This window comes from Vanellus vanellus (genome assembly GCF_965231255.1).
Source record: "Vanellus vanellus genome assembly, chromosome: 8".
Taxonomy (NCBI): domain Eukaryota; kingdom Metazoa; phylum Chordata; class Aves; order Charadriiformes; family Charadriidae; genus Vanellus; species Vanellus vanellus.
In genome coordinates this window covers 12,216,550-12,241,535 of record NC_138913.1, presented here as the reverse complement: position 1 = coordinate 12,241,535, position 24,986 = coordinate 12,216,550, and the positions used below count along the sequence as shown (strand labels likewise).

At 53.7% G+C, this 24,986-nt stretch overlaps 2 protein-coding genes across 2 annotated transcripts; one reads left to right on the top strand and one right to left on the bottom strand.

The window, feature by feature from the left end:
• Window positions 1-9,312: 9,312 nt before the first annotated feature.
• B3GNT7 (UDP-GlcNAc:betaGal beta-1,3-N-acetylglucosaminyltransferase 7) lies at window positions 9,313-10,642 on the top strand (the record flags this gene model as incomplete). Its single annotated transcript, XM_082487220.1, has 2 exons — window positions 9,313-9,332; window positions 9,436-10,642. The coding sequence occupies 2 exons, from the start codon at window positions 9,313-9,315 to the stop codon at window positions 10,640-10,642; spliced, it is 1,227 nt and encodes a 408-aa protein (XP_082343346.1).
• A 4,389-nt stretch (window positions 10,643-15,031) lies between these two features.
• NCL (nucleolin) lies at window positions 15,032-22,940 on the bottom strand. The gene is made up of 15 exons (XM_082487004.1): window positions 22,735-22,940; window positions 21,909-22,016; window positions 21,067-21,355; window positions 20,566-20,712; window positions 19,960-20,145; window positions 19,659-19,742; window positions 19,269-19,404; window positions 18,734-18,870; window positions 18,108-18,234; window positions 17,759-17,892; window positions 17,262-17,397; window positions 17,005-17,156; window positions 16,369-16,495; window positions 15,697-15,929; window positions 15,032-15,511 (listed from the first exon to the last, which is right to left on the bottom strand). Exons 1-15 carry the CDS (start codon window positions 22,750-22,752, stop codon window positions 15,432-15,434), a joined length of 2,094 nt encoding a protein of 697 aa, XP_082343130.1. The 5' UTR covers window positions 22,753-22,940; the 3' UTR covers window positions 15,032-15,431.
• Window positions 22,941-24,986: the final 2,046 nt, after the last annotated feature.

Genomic DNA, 24,986 nt, shown 5'->3' with positions numbered 1-24,986 from the left:
ATAATTAATCCTAACCGCCCGGGGGGCTTTCTCTGAGCAAGGGCTGGGACGGAGGCAGGGCTGGGACGGAGGCAGTGCCGGTTCCTGGTCATAGCCCCCAGCACCCCACGTGGGAGCAGCGGTGATGGGTGCCCCTCCCGGGGTTACTCTCTACCTGCTGGCACAACCAAAGCAGCAACACGAGAGGTGCTTAGAAAACAAATGTGCAAGAAGAAAGGGATGTTCCCTGTCCTATCGCATCCAGGATGTTTGACTGCGAGTGCATGCAAAGTCCTGACTGACGTGACGCGACGTGAGTGTGGCTCAGCTAAACCAATAAGAGACCTCAAAGGGATGGATGCCGCAGCCTCAGCTTCCCTCCCCGCCCTGGGGTACGTTGCAGGTGAGTGGTGTAATGAAGAAAAACCTAAATGGGTGACCTCCTCGGTCTTGGGTCAGGCTGAGCCCTTGGTCCCGCTCCAGGCGCTCAGAGGTTTGGGGAGGAGAGGGTTGGTGTGGGTGTCCACGTAGGTCGTGGGGCAACAGGACCTTGGCTTGTGTGGGAAACCCAGCCTGGGGACCGCAGCGCTGGCACGAGTGGCCAGGAGGTGTAAGAGTCACTGGGAGAAAAGATGAGACGTTTTTCTGTGTATGTATAATTTGCTGGGATGGAAAGAAATCAGAAAACAACACACATAAAAAAAAAAAAAACCTAGCAAAGAAACCAGGGCAGCTTTTCCCAGTGAAATAAAACCCAAACCATCAGTGGGAAAACATTGGCTGGGTCAACCTGCCACAAGCCAGTCTTCTGGGATTACATAAACTTCATAAAAAAAGCTCACTTCTTTCTTCGTACTTATTTTTTGTATAAAACATTTTAATTCAGGTCCACTTTGAAATGAAAAGAGGCTTCTTGAAACAAAAAAAGCATTGTGGTTTGCTTTTAGAAGATCTAAATGAGCCACTTTGGCATCGCCCCGGTCCTTACCCTTTCCCTTTGCCCAGTGATGCCCCATAGCCCCCTTAGGTGCCAGCTCCGAAGTCTCATGTCCCCACAAGTCACTCGCCCCCCATCTCCGGCCATGACACCAGGACGGATGCTCAGGTGGGAGGCGAACGTGTGGCACTGGTACCAACTGTCCCTAAATGGGGTCCTGCGAGATGGCAGCCGTGGAGGTGGCTGTTGTCTGCAGGAGCTGATGTCACCCCAGCTGTGACTCCGGTGCCACCCAGGAAAGTCCATGCATTACCTTCCTTTTCGCATCCCCATACAGTGCAATGATAACGTGCCCAAATGTTATTTCTCGCAGGTCCCCTGACAGCTCTCATGGGGCCGCAGTGGCTCGGCACACCTCAAAATGTCACCGACGTGCAAGGCAAAGGAGCTCGGCTTTGCCATGCCTGAGCAGCACCTGCCACCCAAGAACCTTTCTCCAGACACCCGCAGCTCTGCCAATGGTGCCAAAAAGGCACCTGGTACCTCCCAGTATCAGTCTAATGGCTTAGACCTGAGAAATAAGAGTGCTGCAGCGAAGGAGGGGCAGGGAGGTGGATGCAGCCGCTTCGCCGAAGGCAGGGCTGGGCAGGAATGGCAGGGATCTGCTGGTGGCTGGGGCTGCGGGTGGCGAAGTGATGCTACCTCCAGCAGCCTCTGTTCACACCTCTGGGTGAACAAAAAAAAAAATGCAGGTTTCTCTTTTTCAGGTTTTGCTCTCAGCAGAGGGGCTGTGGCTGCTCGGGCAAAACCTGTTCTTGCCAGGAAAGAGGCAAGGAGAAGGTGTGTGGACGAGGACTTTTTTAAAAAAACAAAACAAAACAAAACAAAACAAAACAAAACACTTTCAGTTTGGTTTTAGCCTTCCTGATGCCTTTCTGCTTTCCCAGGGTGAAGTCAGAGAGCGTGAAAACTTGGGTTTGTCCTAAACTTTTCTATGTAATGATGAAACACATGTAAAAAATGCTGTTTCGTTTTAAGATTCAGCCTTGAAACAGGCGCTGGTGGTGCCAGGGGTGCCTAGAACGGCGCTTATCTCTGCCATTGGTAGCCCCAGACCTGACAACATTTGAGTCTTTAACAAATATCAGAGTAAAGCTTTGCACAGCCATCACCCCGCAGGTCTGCAGTGCTCTTACACAGCTGGATGTGCACCTCTCCCGCACAGGGGGGAGGTGGGAGCGGGGTCTGCCGACGCAGAGGGGGTTATTTGAGACAAAACCCTGTGCAGCAGCACGGGAGCATCCGGAAGGTCCCTGTGCTGACAGCCCTGCTGCTTTCCTGCACGGAAGCTGCCGTTGGAGAGGCGGGAGGCTGGGAGCATGGCTGGCGGAGCTCCCTGCCGCAGGCTGGCGGAAGCCTTCCTCGCTCCACAGCGGTGCTGCTTCCATGCTGCAGGAGCACAGCCCTTGGGCACACTGGATGTGTTGGTGCTGAGGGATGCGGAGAGCCCCGGGAGCTTGTCGCACACCCACGGCATCTGGGCATCCCCTGAGGCTGCAGCAGCCACTCCAGGGCTGTGTTTTGGGTTTTACTTCAGCTCCCCACAGCAGGGATGCTGCCATCCCTGTTGCCATCGTGGTCCCCAGACACAATGCAAGGAGGAGATGGTGGCTGCGCTTTCGCGGCTTTGCCATTCACACCCCTTTGTGCCTGTTTGGGAAGGGGAGGTTCTCCAACGGGGACCCCTCCACCATGAGCCCGTCTTTGCAGAGCAGAGTGAATTCCCAGCCATGGGCTGGCTCGCACCCACCATCCCTATGCTACAGAGATGAGAGGAGTCCTTCTTGCATCCTGCTCTGGGCAAGCTGATGCTCAGTGTGGCTTTTCATTGTACTCCTGACACCCTTTCTCTGTGCATCTCACAGCCATGATTTTCTTGGGGCCATGAGTTGAGCAGATATAGACTTTCCTATGGGCAGTGGGAACAGACTGAAAAGGAATCAGGGAAGGTGTGTAGGGACCCTTGGTGGTGATAAGGTTGTGGGGTGCTGCAGAGCTGGTGCAGCCTGTTTGGGCAATGTTTCCTGGGGAGCTTTCACAGTCCCCAGGGATGTGGAGCTGAAGGGCACCTGGGAAAGCAATAGATAAGCAGAGATAAGGAGAGAGAAGCAGGTCTGGAGAAAGCAATGCAATTTTCCTCCCCAAACTGAGCTGGACTTGGGGTTTTCTTGGAGCAGGGCCAAATGCTGTTTGAGTGGCAGAGGTTGTGTGGGTCCTACTGTGTGTCCAGCCTAGGAACAGATGAGCCTTTCCCATGACAAGCACAGTGTGTTGGGGGGGTGGGGGGGGTGAGCTGTGGGAAACCTTGACCCTCAGCGCTGATGAAAATGCAGAGGGGCTGTGGGGAAAGGGACTGGGATTTCTCTGCTGGGCAGGAAAGGAAATATCCCAAAGGATTTCCTGCAGGCTTCCCAGCCTGGTTTCGTGGTTGATATGAGCGGCTGGTGCGGATGGGAGGATGACAAAAAGGGAGATATCAGAAATGACGGGGGTTGATTTTCATAGCTGAAAAAGACCCTCAACTGAAATGCTACATTTAAGAGGAAAGGAAGGTTTTAAATCTGCTTCTCAATGGACAATGGGATGTCCCATGCTGATATAGCTGCAGCAGGGATGCTGGTGAAACACTGCTCCAAACCAGGGTGGAAGGAAGAGTTTGGAAGGATACCTCGCCTGCCTGCGGTGCTGGTGGAAATCTGACCCACGAGATGGGTCCTGGCATGCCAAGCAGGCACCTTCCTGCTGCAGCAACCCTTCCCCTTGGCTTCCTACACCCCCAGGTGAGGTGTGGGTCCCAGGAGATGTGTGGGTCCTGGACAGAGCATGGGTGCCCAGTGTGGTGGGAGCCCTGGGCAGAGTGTTGGTCCCCAACAAGGTGTGGATCCTGAGATGTGGGTCCTGGGAGAAGTGGGGGTCCCAATAGAGGTGGGGGTCCAAGGAGAGGTTGATGTCCTGAGTAAGGTGCGGATCCCAGGAGAGGTGTGGCTCTGTTGCTCCAGGGATCCCAAGCCATACTGTGCACAGAGGCAAAGCTGGGATCTCAGTGTCCCCATGAGAAACTGGGGTTGGGCCCCAGCTCCCTTTTCGGGTTCATCCCAAAGTGACCTGTCTGTGTTGAGGGGGCAGAAAACACCCACATTCCTTTTCCGGAGATAAAACCTCAGCTGCCAAAAGCACCCCTCCTAGCGAGCACTGGGATACCCCCCCCCCCCCCATAATTGGGATCCTTTGCAATTAACAGCTACGAGGCAAGGCTAACGCACCCCAGAGATGGCACTGTGCCCGGGGTGCAAAAGACCCTATGGGGTGCCGGGGTGGGACCTCCCCCAACCTCCCAGTTCCTGGTGGGTGTCCCATCAGCAGCGGGGAGTGTCCCCAGGGGGAAGTGTGCGGTGTCACCCTTAAACCCCTTCCCCTGGCAGCAGTGGGGAGCTGTCTGCCTACTGGTGCGGCTAGGGGGGACGGAGGGGCAGGGCAAGAGTTAACCTACCTGCTCTGCCATCCCTCTTGGCTCCACCTCGGAGAGCGAGGGGAGGGAAAAGGGAAAAAGTAGGGGGAAAAAAAAAAAAAGAGGAGGAGGAGGAGGAAGAGGGCAGAGAGAAGCGCCCGGACCGCGGGCAGCCCCGGCCAGCAGCGGAGCGGCCGCCCCATCCCACTCCCAGCATGTTCCAGTGGTGAGTGACTGTCGGGGAGCGGGGACCCCGAGCCCCGCTCCTGCCCCGCTCCAGCACCGTCTGAGCCCCGGTGTCCCCTGCTGCCCTCCGCTCCCGCCGCTCGGCACCGCCGTCCCGGCGCTGCGTCCTGCCCGGAGCCCGGGGGGCTGCGAGGTCCCCTTTCCAACGGGTCCCTTCTGAGGGATCCCCCTGTCCCCTCCCCACTGGGTACCTTCCGAGGGATCCCCCGGTCTCCTCCCCACCGTGTCCCTTCCGAGGGGTGCCCCGGGAGCGGCTGGCTGGGAAAGGGCGGCTTTGGTGGGGAGGGAACGCACGGGGAAGGGACAAAGGACGGCGCCTTGTCCCCTGTCTGTTTGTCCCCTGTCTGTCTGTCTGTCCCCATCCCAGGAGCGACGCTCCCCTCCCGCCCCGGCTCTGCGGCGGTCTCCCGGGGGGGGGTCTCCCCGACCACCCCCGGAGCGGGGTACCCCGCGGAAGCCTCTCTGGGGTGTCCGCTCTCCGCGCGAACTTCGCTCCATCCCGGGGAACCGGAGCTCCGGCCCGGCGAGAGCCGGGACGGGTGTGCCGGGCAGGGGCTGGCGGTCAGTCACCCCCCCCCCCCATCCCCTTCCCTGGGGATGCCTTTCCCAGCCCTTCCCTGCAAAGGGCTGGTTTGTGTGGCGGGGCCGTGGGGGCAGCCAGACCTGCCCCGTGGGGTCCCTGTCCCACGGCAGTGCCAGCCTGGGGGCAGATACCCACGGAGGGGGGAATCATCCAGGTTTTCGACTCTTACCTCTTCCCCAGTCCTGTGTTTTTACCGCCTTGAATTTAAACCAGACTTCTTTTGTAAGAAGGGGACGTGTCGCCAGACGCCCCGGGACTGGGGACAACAATTGTGAGCCGGGGCCCTGGTTGCACCCAGCCGGTGTGGGCTACTTTTGGAGACCCGTGGGTGCTTTCTGCCCAGCCTCTGCCCCTAGATAATGATTCCCTCTCCCAAGCCCTTGGCACCGCCAACAGAAAGGGCTCTATACTGGCGGTGCCTCCGCCAGCTCAGTGACTGGGTCTAATTGAGGGGCCAGAAAAATCCAAATAAATAGATAGCCCTGGTGGATCAAAGAGGTTTTCATGCGGATCAAAAGTGGCTGTGTGCCTCTCCAGGGACCAGGGATGGAGAGCCCCCATCTCCTGGGGCCTGGCCTATTCCACAGCATCACCACCTGAAAGGGAAACTGCCCACTGCTAATTCGGGGGTTTATATTTAACCTCCAAGGGCACAGCTGGCGGTGGCGCGGCCGTCTCACAGGGAGACTTTTCAGCTTCTCCTGGTGGAGAAAAGGGAAGCAGAGGAGAGGGTTGGGACCCTTTCAAAGCTCCCTCCATGGCACCGACACTGGCGGTTAGGCCAGGTGGTCCCAGTTGGCGCCGGTGGGAGCCCAGCTGGGACAGGCACGGGTTGCTGTGGGTGCCCCAGGCTCTCGGGGACACTCTCGGGGACAAGGCTAGGGGTTGTGCCCTGGCGCAGGGTGATTTCTCTGAGGTGGCAGTGAACCTGAAGTGCCTCCCTCACCTCCTGCAGAGCCATGGTTCTTGGGGTCTCCAGAGAGCAGGACCTGTTTTTTCCCCCCTAAAGTACTTCCCAGGTGAATATATCACAGCTCAGGAAAACCTGAGATCAGAAAAGACCCACACGTGACTGTTAGTCTTTTGCCCCCCAAAATCCTTGGTTTGACATGGGAATTGCCTGCGGTTGTGTCTCAGGTCCCCCCCCAGTCCCTGTTGCTTTCCTGCCAGCACAGGGACAGGATTTCTGTGGGGCAGAAGGTGGCCGCGGTGCTCCCGGCTTCTGTGGGACCTGGTGGTGCCCCCGCGGTTTGCAGAATCGGACCTATAGGATAAATCCCAAAAAGGTTTTTGTAACAAAGCGAAAATTGCACACTGTACCAGTGAGAGCTGGGAAATGGTGTCTGCTGAAGGAAGGAGGAATAAGTTTCTATGCTGTGCTGCAACACCTCAGCAATATACCCAGGTGGGCTTGGGCTACCCAACTCTCCACCTCTTCGTAAAAGACCGAGCTCTTCCCTCATTGCCAGGGCAGTGCCTTCTGCCTGGGCTGAAATAAAAAGCAGTGACCCAAGGAGGGTAACAGGGGCATCCGGCTACGTGTATCGTGTCTCTGGTAGGCAGACCCTGCTAAGGGCGAGACCCACCCATGCCACTTAGTGACAGCCCTACCTATGCAAATTTCTTTAAATTATCTCAGTAATAAATTCCCTGCCCATGGCTTCTGAGGAACCTCTGGCCATCCTTCAGGCTGGGTATTTTATCACATGTTCGTTTCGGGGTGGTGGGGAGTGCAAGGGTGGGATGGGATTGATGTACCTTGGGATGGGACGGGACGGGACGGGACGGGATGGGATGGGATGGAATAGAGGGGAGCAATCCAGGAGTGTCAGGATGGGGTTGGTGCAATGGGGGTTACCACACAGAGGTGACTGAGGTTATTTCTGCTGCAGTGCCAGATATTGATAAGAGGTTTTAAACATTGCTTGGCTGTGCAGGGGTTAAAGTTGCCCCTGTATGAGACCATAGGGTTTCTGAGAACAACCTCAGAGTGGTGTGACCAGGGCTGGAGAGGGTTAAGGGAATGGTAAGATCTAATCTGAACTGCTCCCTCATCAGTCTCAGATGAGTGGCCACATATAAAACCTGATGGGGAATATCTATCCATTTCCCTGTAATTACTTATTTCCACGCTTGCTCTCACAGCCCACGCTAGCGATCACAGCTTTCCCACGTAAACGCAGGTCTGAAAAGTCCTTTGTGCTTGAGGTTGAAGCCAGAGACAGGCGTTCCCGAAAGCTCCTGGTTCCCCTGCTTCCCATTTGGGGCTCCTGCATTTTAGGGTGGCCGGAGTCCCCAAGAGCAATGCTCTTCCCTGTCCTGGGGAGCCCAAGGGGCATCGGGGTGTCCCACCAGCAGGTGGTTTGGTGCAGCCTGTCCCCCAAAACCCCAGCACCTTCCCTGCAGTGTTGATCACAATCTGCCCCCCCCATCCCGGGCCAGGAGAGTATCAGGGCTTTTTTTTTTCCTTCTTTTTTTGGCTATTTGGAAATTACTTGGGTTAAATGTTTCAAATTTCAGCCCCAAGCTCCTTTGCTGGACTACCCCAAAGTGAAGGTGCCATTTGCCTGGTAGAGATTATCTTGGATCTTTCTGGCTCTTAACAGGGAGCAGGAGGCTGAGGGCTGTCCCCCACGGGTGGCACCTAGGCTGGGACGGGCTTCTGTCACCAAGAGGACAGGGGAGCCATGAGACCATTACCACATCCACCTTCTTCGGCTCCCCAGCTGAGGTCCCTTTCACCCACCAGCAGGGAAAGGGGCTCTGGGGGTCACTGAGCACCTTGTGTGTCCCCTCTACATGGGAGCAGCCAGAGATGGGGCTGCCCTGGGGAAGCTCTTGGGACCCTGTTAGGCATGTGGAGCCCAGCTGCCACCCCCCCTGCCATCCCCCATGCCCGGTGCTCATTTGCAGGGAGACATGGCCTGAGGCAGCTGGAGCAAGCACCAGTACGGTGGGAGGAAATTGGTGCAGATGTGCCAGCTGTGGAGGGGAGCCGGGTGCTTGGGGCGGGGGCGACACACAACATAGTGCAGATGGGCAGAGCAGGCGGTTCCTCTCCTCCACAACAGCCGGGGGAGAAACCCCCCTTTAGCTGCTTGGAAAAGCAGTATGGGGGTAATTGGTGCATCCGTAACCTCTGGGTGCAGCCTTCCTGCTGTCCCAAGGACTGCAGGAGGGTCCCTCTCAAGCCCCCGGTGAGCTCCAGGGCTCCCATGAGCCAGTGGCTTCCCCTGGCCACAGGTCCAGCTGAGAGGTGGGACGGCCCCGCAAGGGGCTGGGTTTGATCTACCACCCTCAGTCTCCCTGGTGCCCCAGACACCCTGGACATGCAGATATTTGGTTTGTTGCGGGCTGGGAAAATCTGCTTCCAAACTTTAAACTGCTCTGGTGCGAATCCCCAGCGGTGCATCCGCCGTCCTTATCCATAGCACTGCAAAGCAAACCGACAGCTCCCACGAGCTGGCCAAAACACGCAGCGGTGCCCCCAGAAATGCTGGTTCTTGAGGTGGATGCAGAGTTAGGAACGTCTTCTCCCCACTGAACCTTGAAGTTTGTCTCAAACGGCAATTTTTTTTTGTCCCAAACTGCCATTTTGATATGAAACGGTGATGCCCGTGTTGTGTTGACTCCTGCTGTCTTCCTGGCTCTGGTTTCTCAGTGTTGTGTAACCCGTGCTGCCTGTCTAGGGCCATGGGCCATACGTGTGTGTTTGGGAGATAACACTTCTGTGGAAAAGACAATTCCTTTCTGTTCTTACCCTAAACTGCAGTTTTCAGATGACTGAAACAGGGGTTTCCCTGGGGACTTTCCTCTGAAACAGCTGCTTTGCTGAAGCCCCCATCCTGACTTCATCTCTTTCTCTCTGGACCCATTTTCATCTTTCCCATGAACCTTTTCCAGCTCTTTGTGCAGATATGGGGGTCCCACATGCCACCGCAGCCACCTGCTATGTGCCTTGTGCCCGTCGCTGTGGTTGAGTGTGGCCGCAGAGCTGCCCCACAAGAGGGATGCAGGTGGGAAGAGTATGCGTGGAGGTGTTCCACAGCTCTTCCCACAATGCTGCTGCCCGTCAAAAGGTGATGGGACACAGATTATGATCTCTCCAGGAGGTGCTTTTGCAGACAAGCCTCTCACAGCCTGCAGGTTCCCCTTCTTAACCACTCTGTCTTGTCCCTTTAGGAGGAAGACCATCTACAAAACTGTTTGCCTCTCCTTCTTGCTGGTGATCACAGTGACGGTGCTCCAACGGGGCATGGCCCCCAGCCAGTTCATGCAGGGTCAGCAGCAGAAAGAGCTGCCCCCTCTGGAGCCCCTGAAAATGCAGAAGAGAAACAACGCCTTCTCCATCACCAGCACTTTCTGGAAGAGCAAGAAAGAGAAGGCTCCTGTGAAGGAGGAGGAGGAGAGTGTGACAGCAAACCAAGCAAAATCCTGGGATGTCACCACTACCAACTGCTCGGCCAACCAGAACTTCAGCAAGGTGGACTGGTTCAAAGGACTGGAGCCCAACTTCCAGCAGTTCCTGCTCTATCGGCACTGCCGCTACTTCCCCATGCTGATCAACCACCCAGAGAAGTGCAGCGGGGACATCTACCTGCTCATCGTGGTCAAGTCTATCATCACACAGCACGACCGCCGTGAGGCCATCCGGAGGACCTGGGGCCAGGAGAAGGAGGTGGATGGCAAGAAGATCAGGACGCTGTTCTTGCTGGGCACGGCCTCGAAGGAGGAGGAGCGAGCCAACTACCAGAAACTGCTGGATTACGAGAACCACATCTATGGAGACATTTTGCAGTGGGATTTCCTGGACAGCTTCTTCAACCTCACCCTCAAAGAGGTCCATTTCCTGAAGTGGCTGAACATCTACTGTGACAATGTCCACTTCATCTTCAAAGGTGACGACGATGTGTTTGTGAGTCCCAGCAACATCCTGGAGTTCCTGGAGGACAAGAGGGAGGGAGAGGACCTCTTTGTGGGGGATGTTCTCTACAAAGCGAGGCCGATCCGGAAGAAGGAGAACAAGTACTACATCCCCAGCGCCCTCTACAACAAAAGCAACTACCCACCCTACGCAGGGGGTGGGGGCTTCATCATGGATGGAGCCCTGGCCAAGAGGCTGCACAAGACCTCAGAGACGCTGGAGCTGTACCCCATTGATGATGTCTTCCTAGGGATGTGCTTGGAGGTCCTTAAAGTAGCACCTGTTGGGCACGAGGGCTTCAAAACATTTGGCATTGTGAAGAATAAGAACAGCAAGATGAACAAGGAGCCGTGTTTTTTCCGGAGTATGTTGGTGGTTCATAAACTGCTGCCTCCGGAGTTGCTCCAAATGTGGGACTTGGTCCATAGTAACTTGACGTGCTCGAGAAAACTCAACATCCTTTAGCTCAGTCTCTCTGGAGAGCTGGGACTGGAGGGGTTGGGACAACCGATCCCTGCTCCAGGATGGGGGTGAGCCTCTGCTGGTGGCACACAAGTCCTTCGGGGGCATCTCCCTCTGGGGTGAGGAGGGCAGAGATACTGCTCATGGTCAGGGTTTGCGATAGTGTTTGTTCCTGTACTGTAATGTGGTTCACTTATCTCCAGCTGGGTTGGGGGTTGCTGAAAAAGAAGAGAGAAAAAAAAATCTAACCTAAACTGAAGAGAGAGAGAGAGAGGGCAGAGGGGTTTGTGCTCTGCTTTAGGTACGACCTCCACTGGAGCATGATGAACAGTGGGGTGGGGGGAGGTAGGGAGGGACGTGGCACAAGCATTTTTTTTGAGCTGTTCAGGGTCTGGTTATCCAGGGAAACCACTCTAAGGGTTTACCGAGTGCATGAGCCCCCCATGTCTCAAAAGTCAAGGGTTTTAGTGATGTTGACCCTGTGTGCATTGGATTCACCCCGGCCAAAGTCCTCTCTGTGTCCCCACTACGCAACTGGGGAAAGGGACTCTCCTCCGAGGCCAGACCTCACCAGCCCTGAGCCCCCATTAGGGTTTCAGCCATGCAGTTGGGGGACTGGGGGTCTTTGCCCACAATAGAGGGTCCCAGATGATGGTGGCTCCCAGCCCCAGCCGGGGCCATGCTTGGCTCCCCAGCCCCTCTGCCGGCCTCCCTGTGCGTGCACTCGGGAGGAATGCACCCAGCCAAAATTCCTCAGGGATTTGTTCCTCCTGGCAGGAAAGGGAAGGGACAAGGCAGGCTGCCCTTGCCCACGGCCAAGGAAGCAGCAGAGAAACCCAGCTGGCTCTGGCTGGAGCGACCCAGGGACTTATCCCACCTGGGACCCCAGCTCGGGTGCAGGCGTCCCAGGGGCTTGCTGCAGGGAGACCCTCTCCTTGCAGTAGGGTTGCCCTGGAGGGGTTTCCTCAGAGGTGGACAACAGCCCCCAAACACCCCATATGTGCCCGCTTCGGGCTCAGCCCCGGTTTTGCAGCAAGCGCAATGCTCCGGGGCAGGTTGGAGAGCATCTGGCCCTGCGGAGCAGGGTCCAAGAGGACAAGGTGAAGTGGAGGGGCTGGTGTTTTGCACCACGTCTGCTCCTCTCAGGGTTGTTGCAGTGTTTATTCTACAGGATGAGGCCAAGGAACACCACAGGGAGTGGTATGCCGAGACATGGCCCTTTTCTCTTTGGGCCGAAAACACCACTGGAGCTGTCGAGGGGACCCCTGGGCCAGCTGCTGTGGTGGACCCCCCAGACGCAGAGAGACACGCGGCCGCGCACGGGGCCACCGATGCTCTCCAGCCACCGACTGCAGCATGAGCAAAGCCACACGCGTGCACGGGCGCCGGCGTGCCAGCTCCCAGGCACAGGCTCTGCGCACGCAGCGGTCCCCGTGAGCAGGGCTTGCACGCCCAAGTGTCCCTGCGCACGGGTGGACACACACCGCCACATCCACGGCCCCGACCATGCACAGCGAAACACGGGCACATGTGCACTCGTTCTCTCTCTCCCCCCCTCTCTGGTGCCAGACATTGAAAGGAAAAAAATTTGACTACCTCAAAGGTCCCCCTGTGCAGTGCCTTTTTTTTTTTTTTTTCTTTCCTTTTCTTAATGTGTTTTGGAAAAGGCCCCGTTTCATTTACTCCCGGTCTGTACGTTCTCCAGGTTAGAAAACAAACAAAAAAAGAGGCATAAACCAGCCAAAAAAAGGCACCCTTCTGCCAAGCCACGCCACTTCTCGGCAAATGCCCCTCTTCTGCTCAGACAAGCTGTAAATTTGAAGATAAGGAAGAGAAAGAGCCCGTTGCTGCCTGGGCTCGGCCGTTGGTACCGGGGCTGGTGGCGATACTGTGAAATTTGGTTTTTGATGCACCCAGCGGCGTCGTGTCCCTGGGGCAAGTGCCGGCAGCGCAGGGCAGCGCCCCGAGGGCATTTTCGGTGCCCGCTGGGCTTAGGCAGCACACAACACTCCATCGCTTTCCCGTCCCCTCCCTCCTTCCAACGGGAGTGAGTTCAGAAATACTTTCCAAATTGACACCTCCGTAATTTATGTCAGGTACAGTACATTAGGCTGTATATATTTATATTTATCCTATATGCAGGGACGGCTCTTGCTCGCTGTAGCAATGCATACGGGGAGCCAGGGCTGCGTGCAGAAATCTCAGTGTTGCTCTTCACCTGGCGGGACCTGTACAGAGAAACCGTGTAGATTTGGTGAATATTCTAGTTTCTAAATAAAGGTTGAAAGAAGAAGGAGAAGAAAAAAACCCCAAGCCCTCTCCTCGTGTCATTGCTAGTGGGTTTTTGCTGGCCAGGACAGCCTGGCTGGTTGGGAATGAAACCTGGCAATGGGCTACAGTGGCCAAACCGCTGGTTGGAGTGGGCATTTGGGGGCTGTGGCTGCCCTGCCCCAGTGCGGCACAGCTTCCTTGCGGAGCCTGGTGTGGCGTTTAACAAGGGCCCCCAGATATTTTCTCTCTTCCATGCACTTCTCCAGCTGCATTTCAAAACCCGGCTAAACTTCAAGTTGCCCTGGCGCCCTGCTGCAAGGAGCTCCTCACCTTGGCCACCGTGGGAAGAGCCGCTTCGATGGGTCAAACACCCTGTCCTTGTGCTGAAGGAGCTCACCACCTGCCTGTCCCTGTCATCCTCTCCGTGGCAGGACCATACTCACTGCCTTTTTTCCCCTGACCAAAGCACCACCACAGGGTGACGCATCCCTTAGCCATAGCGCGATGGGGTACATCGGCCAGCAGCGACCCCAAAGCAGAGCGAGCCACGTCCACAGGGACAAACCCGTGTCAGGGTTGGTTGAACCTGGCTGAGGGGAAGAGGAGGAAAGCCACGGATGAAACCGTAGGTCTCACCTCAATGTTTGAGCACTGGGGGCTCAGTTTCTGGGGCTGACGCCCAGCTCGGCCACTTGACACGGTGACGGGGAGCGGAGGGGCCAGCAAAGGGGACCAGCACACGCTGAGCTTGGCAGGCTGCGCCACGCACCACCGGCGTCAGCTTCCCCGCGGCACCGAAAATTCCACAGGTTGGGCCAAAAGGCAAATGCTGAGCAGATGGACTCGTGGATGCTTTTGCCCTTTCTTTCCCTCTCCAGCATAACCCGGGGCTGCCCCCTCCCGCTGTGGGGCTCCTCCCCAGGGGAGCAGCAAGTGCTGCGGACAGGGATGCAGGGTCCCTCCGTGGGCGCAGGGCCCACGGTCCGGCGTGAAAGGGGCTGGGACGCCGGGGCGGGGGGGCGGACCTCCGGCCCCGGTGCAGGCGGCCGGTCGGTCCCGCGGGCGGGTGCTGCCCCCCCGCGGCCGGTCCCGCCGCCGATCTCCGACCATTTGCCGGCGGGAGCGGGGCACCGGCTCTTAAAATGGCTGATGCCCGAACGGCTGGAGAGAAGCTCAAGGGGTTGGGGCTGGGGCGGGGGGGAAGAGACCCTTCCTCGGGTCTCCAGCAGAAAAAGCACCTTCGGGGCAAAAGCAACCACCCCCCCACTGGTTTTATATTAACCATTCCACGGGCAGGAGCACCTTCATCCTCCAGAGTCTGCACCTACAGAGACCACCACAGCAGCATTTTGCTTGGCAAAAATAAGTTCTGAGCATTGCGGCTGACAGTGTTTCAGTAGCTGTGTCCAGGGGAGGTTGGTACCAATGCTGCCTGAGTGACACCAAAACAGCAGCTGCCCCCCATGGCTTTCTGCAGCCACATGCAACAGTCAGTCAAAAGCAGTGTTGTCCCCTCACAGCTGTCACCCACAGGACTCCAGCCAAGTGCCTGGCTAGAAAAGAGGCCAGTAACCTGTGCTGAGGGGGCACCTTCAGTCCCATGCTGGTGAAAACTCAACCTTACCACCCCTGAGGAGCATCCAACGGTGTGAGAAGATCAAGGCAGCACGCAGTTACCTCTCCCCCACCCCTCTTTCAATATATTCGCTTCACACTTTGGGACAAGTCAAGACAGAGACAATTCCAAATGGAGCACAAGAGGCAATGCCTGTAAGAGTATGATTGGATCTCTAATATCAAGGCCCTGTAGCTCAATTTACTCATTTGTAAAAAACCCCAAATTGTTAGCATGCAACATCACATACATCTTCAGTTTAAAAAAAAAAAAAAAAAAAAAAAAAAAAAAAAAAAAGCACCACCGGGTGTGCTTCAGCCATCGTATTCCTCTTCCCTATTCCTTCCTGCAAGCACTCCAAGCACAGCACAGGTACATTGTTGGGAGATGACGTAGGCTAGGGCAGAGCTGCTGCCCGTGATGTTAGTGACCTTGAGAGAGAGAGAAGGCTCAAGACTCTGTTTCTCAGAGCCCCGCTTCAGTTAGTGGCACAGAAGTAACACGAACCAGTTTAGGTCCTTTAATCTGTCCAAGACAGGGTGCTGAAGCACAACTGATAAAACATTCTGCATTTTTACAGCAAAAATGCTACAGAAGTTTATAGGAAAAAAAAAAATATTTTTGTACATGGGTAAAACATTATAAATTCAAGACAACTCACAGACAAGGGGTAAATTCCCACATCTATCGCTTATTTTTTAAAAAGTTCCTTTCAGCAGGCAAGCAGTCAAAATGGCTTGCTCTCTCTTCCTTGAAATGAAAATTGTATCTTCCAAGTGGCTCACAGTACTGCTTGCATCTTGGAATGTCCTCCGAAGGCTCCGCCAAGATAAAAGGAGAATAAAAACCCCCGGAGTCCTTTCAGATAGTCTCAGAGAGCAGGAGAAGGGAAAGAAAAGGGGAAGTTTATTCAAACTTTATCTTCTTCCCTTGCGGCTTGTGATCTCCACCTCCTCCTCTGCCTCCTCGGAAGCCACCTCCTCTACCTAGAAAGAAAATTAGGTGAAGACACAAAGTTACAGGTATCCCTGCACAGATACCACCACCCTTCCAAACCCATCCTGACTTGCATCAAAAGCTCTGTGGCTGTGTCATACCATAATCCCAAGAATGGCTTTACGTTAATTTTTGAGCACAAGCCCTTAGAAGAGCAGCATCTGCCCCCTCTTACCTCCAAATCCTCTGCCACCACCTCTGCCACCAAATCCACCTCCTCTTCCTCCTCGGCCTCCTCCTCTGCCGCCACGGCCACCAAATCCACCACCAAATCCACCGCCACGTTGAAATTCACCCTTTGGCTTGGCAAAATCAAGGATCACTTTGTTTCCATCTATCTCTCCATCTTCCATGGCTTCTTTAGCTGCTTTGGCATCTTCTGGGGAGCTGAAGTCCACAAACCCAAACCTAGGGAACGGGTTAAAAGACAGTAAGTCAAACTCCACAAGCTATAGCACCACCTACAGGTACTTGACAGCAATCCCTGTGAAAACAACACCTGCACTTCTGCAACCACACCGGGACCAGGACTGTGTTACTTGTTGAACAGCAGTGGCTACTCACAATCGATGGGAGCCCTGTTGTGAGTTTGCCAGTACTGGACATTTACTATTCTTCTCGTGCGAATCCATAGGCTGCCATGGGTTTGTTGGCAGGAAGGAGCTCATTGAGAAGTGAGGACATGCTGCTGCTCTCTATGAGCAGACCTGAAGCTGTGATTCCATGCAATTGACTAGTATTAAAGAATGACCCACATGAGCATGAGAAACACCCCGCACTGCACACATCGGTTAAAAGTGAAGCTCTTTATAGCAACTAAACTAATCCCAGGCGATGTTTAACATACCCTTTAGATGATCCAGTGTCTCTGTCTGTGACTATTCTAGCACTTACAGAACCTTCAAATGATTCTCTTAGTGTCTCCTCTGTGGTGTCCTCAGAAAGGCCTCTGACAAACAATGTTTTGCTTTGTTCTATGGAAAGAGAATACATTCAGAGATCATTATGTCCGAGCAAGGCAACCATCAGTTTCTTCACATCCAGCTTGCATTACTTGCTTCTAGAACAGCTCACAGGGCTAAGGGGTTTGTTTTGAACTAACAGCTCAGGCACTTGAAGTCCTTGAAAACTTTTTCAGGACTGCAGTTAGAACCTGATGTTAAAAGTACGTTCATCTGCCAACCTGGTGCTGTCAAAGTATTTTTTTTCCCCCTCAATAGAGGCTTGCATCTTCTCAATAGGGATAATAACCCAACAAACACTGCTGGATCAGCACTTGACTATCTAGAGGACTTCGGCAATAGTTTCATCAGCATTTCAGATAATCAGTCATCATATCCAGCACACTCGCTCACGATGCAAGTTTTTCACTCCACAGGCATGCTTTTATTTATTTTTTTTTTAAGCAGCCCTAATTTTGCATGAATGGTACACTCCTGCCACAGCTGTTTAAAGATCAAATGATCAAACACGGAACACTTACGATTAAATCCTCCTCTTGCGTTCATGTTCCCTTTCTGCCATGCTGGTGAACTGAATTCCAGTCTGATTGCTCTGCCTTCAATCTCTGTGTTGTTACAGGAATTCAATGCCTCTCTGGCATCCTCAGTTGTGGGAAATTCTACAAACGCATACCTATTTGGAGAGTAAGATTTCAGTCAGCCTGGGAGCACAAGGGATCTGTGGAGGTAAGTCATTTGCAACGTCAACTCAGGAGGTGAAGAGAAAGGCACAACATACCCTTTAGGCCTGCCCTGGTTGTTCTGTGGCATCTTAATGGAAGAAGCTTTCTTAAACAGTTCTTGGAGAGTCTCTTCTGAAGCAGCATATGAGAGGTTGTTGACAATTAGGGTCTTTGACTCCCTCTCTCCACCTCCTATGGAGAAAACCAAGTGCTGTAAGTGCAAGTTTGGGGAAGGAAAGCTCTCTCTTCCTCTAGGCACAAGATCCTCTCTGGGGTGAGAGCAGTTGTTGCTCCCTCCTCACCTTAAGGTGAGGCACAAGGCTAAGTACCACACTGTTTTGGTCACACAGACTACCTGTCCCCCCTTGTCTCTACTGCATGTTTCAGACATGAAATGCATAGGATGCATATCACAAGTTAGGCAAAAGGTCCTTTCCTGCTATCTTAAGTTTTCCTGCAGTTCCTCAAATTGCTATCCCTAGCAAACTTCTGAAACAAGTAGAATTAAATCCCTAATGTCACTTGCATGCACATTACTAGTCTGGGAAAGTACCTTTCTGATGATCTTGATGGCTCTTCTCACCAGTGAAGTCAATGACCATCGCACGACCGTCGATCTCTGTGCCCTGCTTCTCCTCCAGAGCTTTGTTTGCATCAGCTTCTGTTTTAAATTCAATATAGGCCATCCTACAGCACAGAAAATAACATAAGCAAATGCCTCCTTCCAGGCACAACTAAGTTCAAGGGAGGGGCAGGGGGAAGGATGTGGAATAAAAGTGCTTCAAAAATTAGCATTTTCAGTACACCCAATGCAGCAGGTCCCTTAAGGTAGCTTAAGGACACCAGCTTATCAAAACTGTTTGAGGAACAGCAAACATCCAACAGTCCTCTCATCTACATACCCTTTGCTGTTCCCCTCCTTGTTCATTACTATTCGGATTTCTACTGCATTTTCAAACACATCTTTCATTTCTTCTTCAGTTAAGCGGTAGGGCAGATTCTTCACAAACAGTGTTCTGGCATCTCTCTCTGCAAAGATGGCAAAAAAGTTACTTTCACGTTACCAGCTAAGAAACCCCTTCTCATTTACACTGCCAGTTCAGTGAGAACCCGAGTGAGTTGATCCAGCAGAAAATAAACCACAATAAGCATTCACGTTCTCAGAAGCTGAAAAAGCAACCATTATGACAGTTAAATAGGCTGCTATTGTACTTCTCTAAGGGCATAGAGTTCAGAAAACAGCTTCAGGAAAAAAGCTTCAGAAAAAGCTTCAGGAAGATACGTATTTCCTCCTCAGACCCCCAGTATACACTATTTCTTGGGATCACATTTCCACATATAGTAGTCTGAACTTGCCTATCCATACATTAGCACTTGAGAAATTGTTTATGATATAGGGCCCAAACCAGGAAGATCCGCCTTAAGAGAGCAGAATAGTGGACATTAGTAATACTGCAAGCCTGCTCCAAGGCCCAATTATGACAACTTTTCTTCGACATGTACAAGTATTCTGAGTTACAGGGCGCACCTTTCTTATTTTCTTTCATCGTTTCCTTGCTCTTTGCTTTTTCCAGTTTGACTTCCAAACCCATTAACTTCTTCCCATTCAGCTGGAGAGCTTTATCCAGATCTTCAGCAGATGAAAAATCTGCGTAGCCAAATCGCCTGAAAGAAGAGTAACCTTACTATTTAAGTTGATCTATCTCTAGGAACAGAACACAAACAGAAACCCAGAAACAGAGACGTCCCCACTGGTCAAGTTAGAGGATTAATAAAATAAATGCCAACTGGCTCACATAACCAAAACAACAGAGAGTAGAGAACAATAGCTGTGTACCAAAGTGGCAGCTCTCACTTTAGGGAGAAGCTGTCTGAAAAAAGCTGCAAGCCAGGTAAGTATTTATTATACCCTTATCAGTACCATGCCTCTTCCAGCTTCCACACGCTATCAAGCGACCATCCCAACATCTTGAAGGGAACCAGCATCAGCACAGTTGTACCTCTCCAAACACAAGGCTACCAGTCAAAAGAAATAAGCAGCGAAATTCTACTGGTGAACTCACTTGGAAGCACCAATTCTGACGTCTAAAACTTCAATATTCTTCTTCCCAAAGAATTCTTTGAGGGCAGCCTTCAGTTCTTCATAATCCTTGCTGGGGGTCAAATTTCCCACAAAGACGGAGAAAGCTGAAGTGGGACCTTTAAATGAAGGGGATAATCAAGGTTTTTAAGGCAGTTAAAAGAACTGGAAGCCAGACTCCAGACAGCTTTAGCACATCAGTTTCTGCTCAAAGGTGACATCATTGTTCAGTATTAAGTCCCTTATAATCATCATTTGTGCTGGGGAAAACCCCACTGAGCATCCTGTCCCTTCATCACAGTTAGGTGCCTCACCCAACAGTCCAATAACAGTCCATCAAATAAGCCTTATTTGATGATTCCACATCACCTACCATCTGTTTTCTTTTTCTTGGCCTCTGGTGCACTTTTATTGGCCATTTCTTTCTTCCTCTTTCCAGGTGCTTCCTTGACAGGTTCTGTGATAAAGAACAAACAACACTGAAATACAAGTACAAAACAACTTTTCCTATTCTGGATCAATACAGGATCTTTACACCTGTCATACATACACAAGACCTTCTCCCATCACTACAGCAACTGTTCCTCAGGCCAAAAAAACATGGCAGGACAAAAGTTTTGCTTGGGCATCTTTCCTCTTATGTGAGTTACGCTCTCAAAAACATTTAAACTCACTTTCATCCTCACTTTCCTCCTCGGCATCCTCTTCATCATCCTCCTCTTCATCCTCCTCTTCATCATCCTCCTCCTCCTCATCTTCCTCATCTTCAGAGTCTGCCTTGGCTTTCACTGGTGCAGCCTTTGCTGGAGTAGGTTTTTTCACTTGAACAGGGGTTGTGTCCATGGCTTCATCTTCAGACTCTGAAATGAGTTGAGCACAAGATTTTAGACGTGTTCAAGATTAAGCCCCTTTTGTTTGTTTAGTAAAGTGTTTTTCATGCCTTCTTTGTATGCTCTCAGAAGAAGAGTTTAATATATTTAGTGTTTATAAAAAGTTGTCCCTCCCTCAAGTTTTACTGCATTAAAAAACTGTATTACAAGAGCAAAATGTTTTACTAACAACTGGAAAATAAACAACTACTCAGCCACATCTGATGGACACTAGTAGTCAGCTAAAATCAGCTAGGCACTAAACGGAGACAAACACACACACTCCATATCACTCCCACTAACCCATTAAGTTAAACTCTTATAGGGAGCTGGGGAGGCTATTAGTTTAACAAAAAAAATAATAATTAAAAGATGTTAGAGTCAGATAAAGTTTTCCTAAACCCCACGTACCATCATCTTCCTCATCATCATCATCATCCTCATCCTCCTCATCTTCAGATTCTTGCTTTGCTGGCACAACTGCAGGCTTTTTGGCTGGTACTGCTGCAGGCTTTTTGGCTGCAGGCTTCACAGGTATAGCCGGCTCCTCATCCTCATCTGCAACAGCAGTACAGCAAGTGTTTTACCCATACAACTCAGCCTTCAAACTTTACCAGTAAAGTACTTTTTTTTCCCCACAAGATTTGGACAAAGTTCAGGAAAGAACAATCAGTAAACTAGAAGATGCTTCACATGCTGCATGTAATGCAGCTGGCAGCCCAAGTTCTCCTCCAAACTTCACTGATTCCCCACCTTTCCTTCCTCATCATCTTTTAATCTTTAAGTCCCCCTCTCCAGAGTATTAAATCATACTAAACTTTCAATTCCAAACATTCTCAAATTCAGCAACTTGACTGGACCAGCTTTAGTCAATTTACACAAGGACAAACACATATTTCGGAAGTAACTTACCAGAATCTTCTTCCTCTTCCTCATCCTCCTCCTCATCATCATCATCTTCCTCATCATCTTCATCTTCCTCCTCGCTCTCTTCTTTCTTGGCATTCTTTCCATTTTTCGCTCCTTTGGTTAGAACAGCAGCCTTTTTAGGTGATGGAGTGACAGGCTTTTTAGCTGGGGTAGCCACAGCCTTCTTGGCGGGTGTAATTGCCTTTTTTGCAGGAGTTGCAGCCTTCTTTGCAGGGGTAGCAGCCTTCTTGGCTGGTGTAACTGCTACTTTTTGTTTTTTCTGAGGGATCATCTGAAATACATATTAGTGTAAGACTCTTATGCTGGCCCTTTAAACCACCATTATTTCAATGTCAAACAAATATATAGCAATTGCAATCTAAAGAATAGCCCTCTGACAGATTTAGCTTCTGTTGAATTATGTTAATTGCCTATTCTGTTGAATTAATAAAGCTCAGAAACAGTTTTTTCATGCTTTTAACAGACTACTTATGGAACATTAAAGCATCTTCAAATTCCCTGGTCCTGAAGCAAGACCAGTGATCTCCCTAGTAGCACTCAGTAGCTTGAAATTTTTAGTCTCGCATATTATTTGTGTGCGATAAATCACTTATTGCTGATGCTCTACTAGAACAATTACCCGAAAGTACAGACTTAGAAGCTCAGCTAGTTTTCCCCACACTGCTTTCCTCTTATGAAATCCAATTTATCTTTCAGGCACACTTAACTGACAAACACCAAACGTTTATTAATGTTAATTCTTTATCACATGCTATGTACCCCCCAACCCTCACGACACTCTTATAACACGTGCGTCCTTTCGACTTCATTTCTAGCTGCATCACCTCTTCTCCGCTGCTTTCCTCTAGCTCAGAGGACTCTTCTTCCTCGCTTTCCTCCACCTTTTTGGGGGGAGGAGCCATTTTTTTCTGTTTGATCTGATTCTTGGGAGTCTGAAAGAGAGAAAGAGCCGTTAGGCGCTGTTCCTTCCCCTACCCAGCACCACGTTTACCCTCCCGGGCACCCCGCTCCCGCCGCACAATTGTCTCAACCACGTGGCGGCCCCGCCCGCCCCCACGGCGCCCCACGGGCCGGGACGGCCCTGCCACGGGTGGATGGGGAGGACACGACCCCGCGGGTGCGAAGCCCGCCAGGGGATGCTCGCCTCCCCCCCACGCCGGTGCCGGCGGGGCCCTGCCGGGGCGGGCGGGGGGCGCCCCACGCTCACACGTGCTCGCTCTCTCCGCCGCACCACGTGGCCGCGCGGCGGCGTAGCCCCGCCCCCCCCGGCGGCGCGCGCGCCGAGGTGCCCCCCCCGCCCCCCGCGCGCTTCACACAATTGCCCCCCCCCAGCTCCGCCGCCCTGCCCCCCCTCCCGCGGTAACGTGGAGAACGGGATGGGACCGGGAATGGGGGGTGGGGAGGGTGGGGGGGGTGAAGCGTGAAGCCGCTCCCACCGAGCGCGGCCCCTCCCCTCGCCGCCATCTTCACGCTGAGGGAGGGAAGGCCTGGAAACCGTCGCGCGGCCTAAAGAGAAAGGCAGCCCAGCTCCCCCACTTCCTCCCCCTCCCCACCCAACCCCATCGCCATCCGTCCGCCCCGCCATGGCGGCGGCCGCTCAGCTTCCCGCCTGGCGGCCGAGCGCGGGGCGGCCCCACCCGGCGCCCTCACCTTGGCGATCTTCACCATGATGGCGGCGGTGCTTGGCGGCGCAGGGGCGGCGACCGAACTGTCTCAGGAGAGGGGTGGGCACCACTGGCCGGGGTAGCGGCGAGGAGCGGAGCGGGCCCCGGGCGGTCGGCGGGAGCGGCGGCGATGCGCTAGCGACCCGGACCGGGGACTGAAACGAAAGGGCGAGCGCAGGCCCCTTCCGTTCGCTTCCCTAGCCCTCCGCTACGCCACGCCCCCTCCGCCCCCGCCTCGGCCAATCCCCGCGCTCGCTGTGCCGCGCGGCCAATCGCTACCCCCGCCTCTCGAACGCCTCCGCCAATCTCCGGCGCTTTACCATCAGCCAACGGGAAAGCGCGTTACAGTCGCTGACACAGAGCGACTCTGTGAGGAGGGGGGCGACAGCGGGGGGACGCACTGCCCGCCCGGGAGGAATCGATGTTAGCCAATGAGAGGGCGGCAGATGGGCGCCTGCGCCATGATTGGGCGGCGGGGCTTAGCGAAGGGTGGGCGTGGCCGGAGCCGCGGGAGAGCACGTGGCGATCGGCGGGCCACGTGGTGGAGCCGGGCCGGGGTCCGGAGGGCGGTTCCGGGGGCGGGAGGGGTGTCCAGGGGTCCCGGGGGCGGGATGGGAGTCGGGGGGGTCCCGGGGCCGGAAGGCGGGAATCCGGTGTCCGGAGGTCCCGGGGCCGGGAGGGAGGTGTCCGGTGGTCCCGGGGACGGCAGGGGGACTCCAGGGGTCCCGGGGCCGGGAGCGAGCCTGCCAGCCGCTGTACGCGGGGCCGAGCCGGCTTCACAGGCTCGGCTTCTCGGGTGGAACTCTGCCTGAACATGCTTTTGCCTTTTCCTTTGGCCTTGGCAAAGGGTCGGGGCTGGGGCCTCCCCAGCGCTGCTTCTGCCGCCCCCTCTCCGCTCCCCTCGGCATCCCCTCCCCGACCCTCGGGAGGCACGAAGCCCCCTTGGACAGCTTGAAGCATCCCCTGGAGCTGGTCGCTGTGCAGCTGCTGAGGTTGCAGTTGGCACAGGAGCACCCTGCAGCTGCCGCCCTCCACTGACTCCCAGCGGGGAGAAAAGACCCAATGCTGGGGAAAAAAATAAACCTGTGCTTGCTTGATGCATGCTTTTGAATTCATTCATTGAAAGAAGACAGCAGCTTTCTCCCTGTGAGGTTTTACCCCAGGGGTTATAAAGGCAGGGTAGGAATGACCACGGGGCAGAATGCAGCACGCCTGTTGAACTTGCCGGTCTGCTGGCAGGGCTGAGTGCTGCCTTGCCCCTGCCTGACGTGGTGTTCCCCATGGACCTGAGCTGCCTCTTGCTGGAGCTTCCCCGCTGCCTTACATCCCCTCCCACTTCAAACTGGGCATCCAGCCAGCTCCTGGGGGCTCCTGACTCATACGCGTGTGGCTGTAGCAGTGTGCCTTTCTGAGGCCTGCTTGAGAGAAGCCCCTAACTTGGGGAACACAAGATCCTAGGAAGACCTAAAATAATAATAAAATATTTAAAAAAGAAACAGATTCTCAATGAATGCAGTCCTGCAGGGTCCTGATGGCCTTGAGGGGACACCCCTGGCTTGCTCAGTGCCATCTGAAAGCAAGGGACATACTGTGGGTGAGGTAATATGCCTGGCTCCTAGGCTGTCCTAGTGCCTATTTCTCTTCTGGGTGAGGAGAAGCAATTTCCAGGTAGGCAGAGCCATAGCTGAGGGCACCTGCTCACAGAGAGGTGATGGGATCATCCAGTCTCTCCAGGAGTAGGTCAGATTATGGAGAAACTGCCACCATCAGCCAGTATAGGGAGGGAGGGAGCTGGGACAGAGGGGGACACTGCCCAGTCCCAGCTCTGGTCACATATGCAGGCAGGTGGGGATCCCACCTGGGGAAACCCCTTGTGAAACAGCAATGTCTGGATCATGTCCCACCATGTGCTGCAGGATCTGTCCCCAGGTGTCCAGGGGAAGCAGCCACATGGACACAGGGTGGCCCGTGGGGATGCAGGGTGATGGAGATGGAGGAGGTAGAGGCCTGGCAGGAATTTTTAACTGAGGCAAGAGCTGATTGCACCCTCCTTACCATGCCTGCCATGTGGTGCAATAAAATCCTGTATTATCATTGCTCATACAGCTCTGATGCCAGTGCTGGGTCTGGCCTTGGTTCCCCTCCATGCTGCGGGAGGGCTGGTTTGCCATGGGAAAGGGACAACTGTTGCTTCAGCCAGGGGCAGTTCTGGCAGCCAGGACACTGTGTATGTCTAAT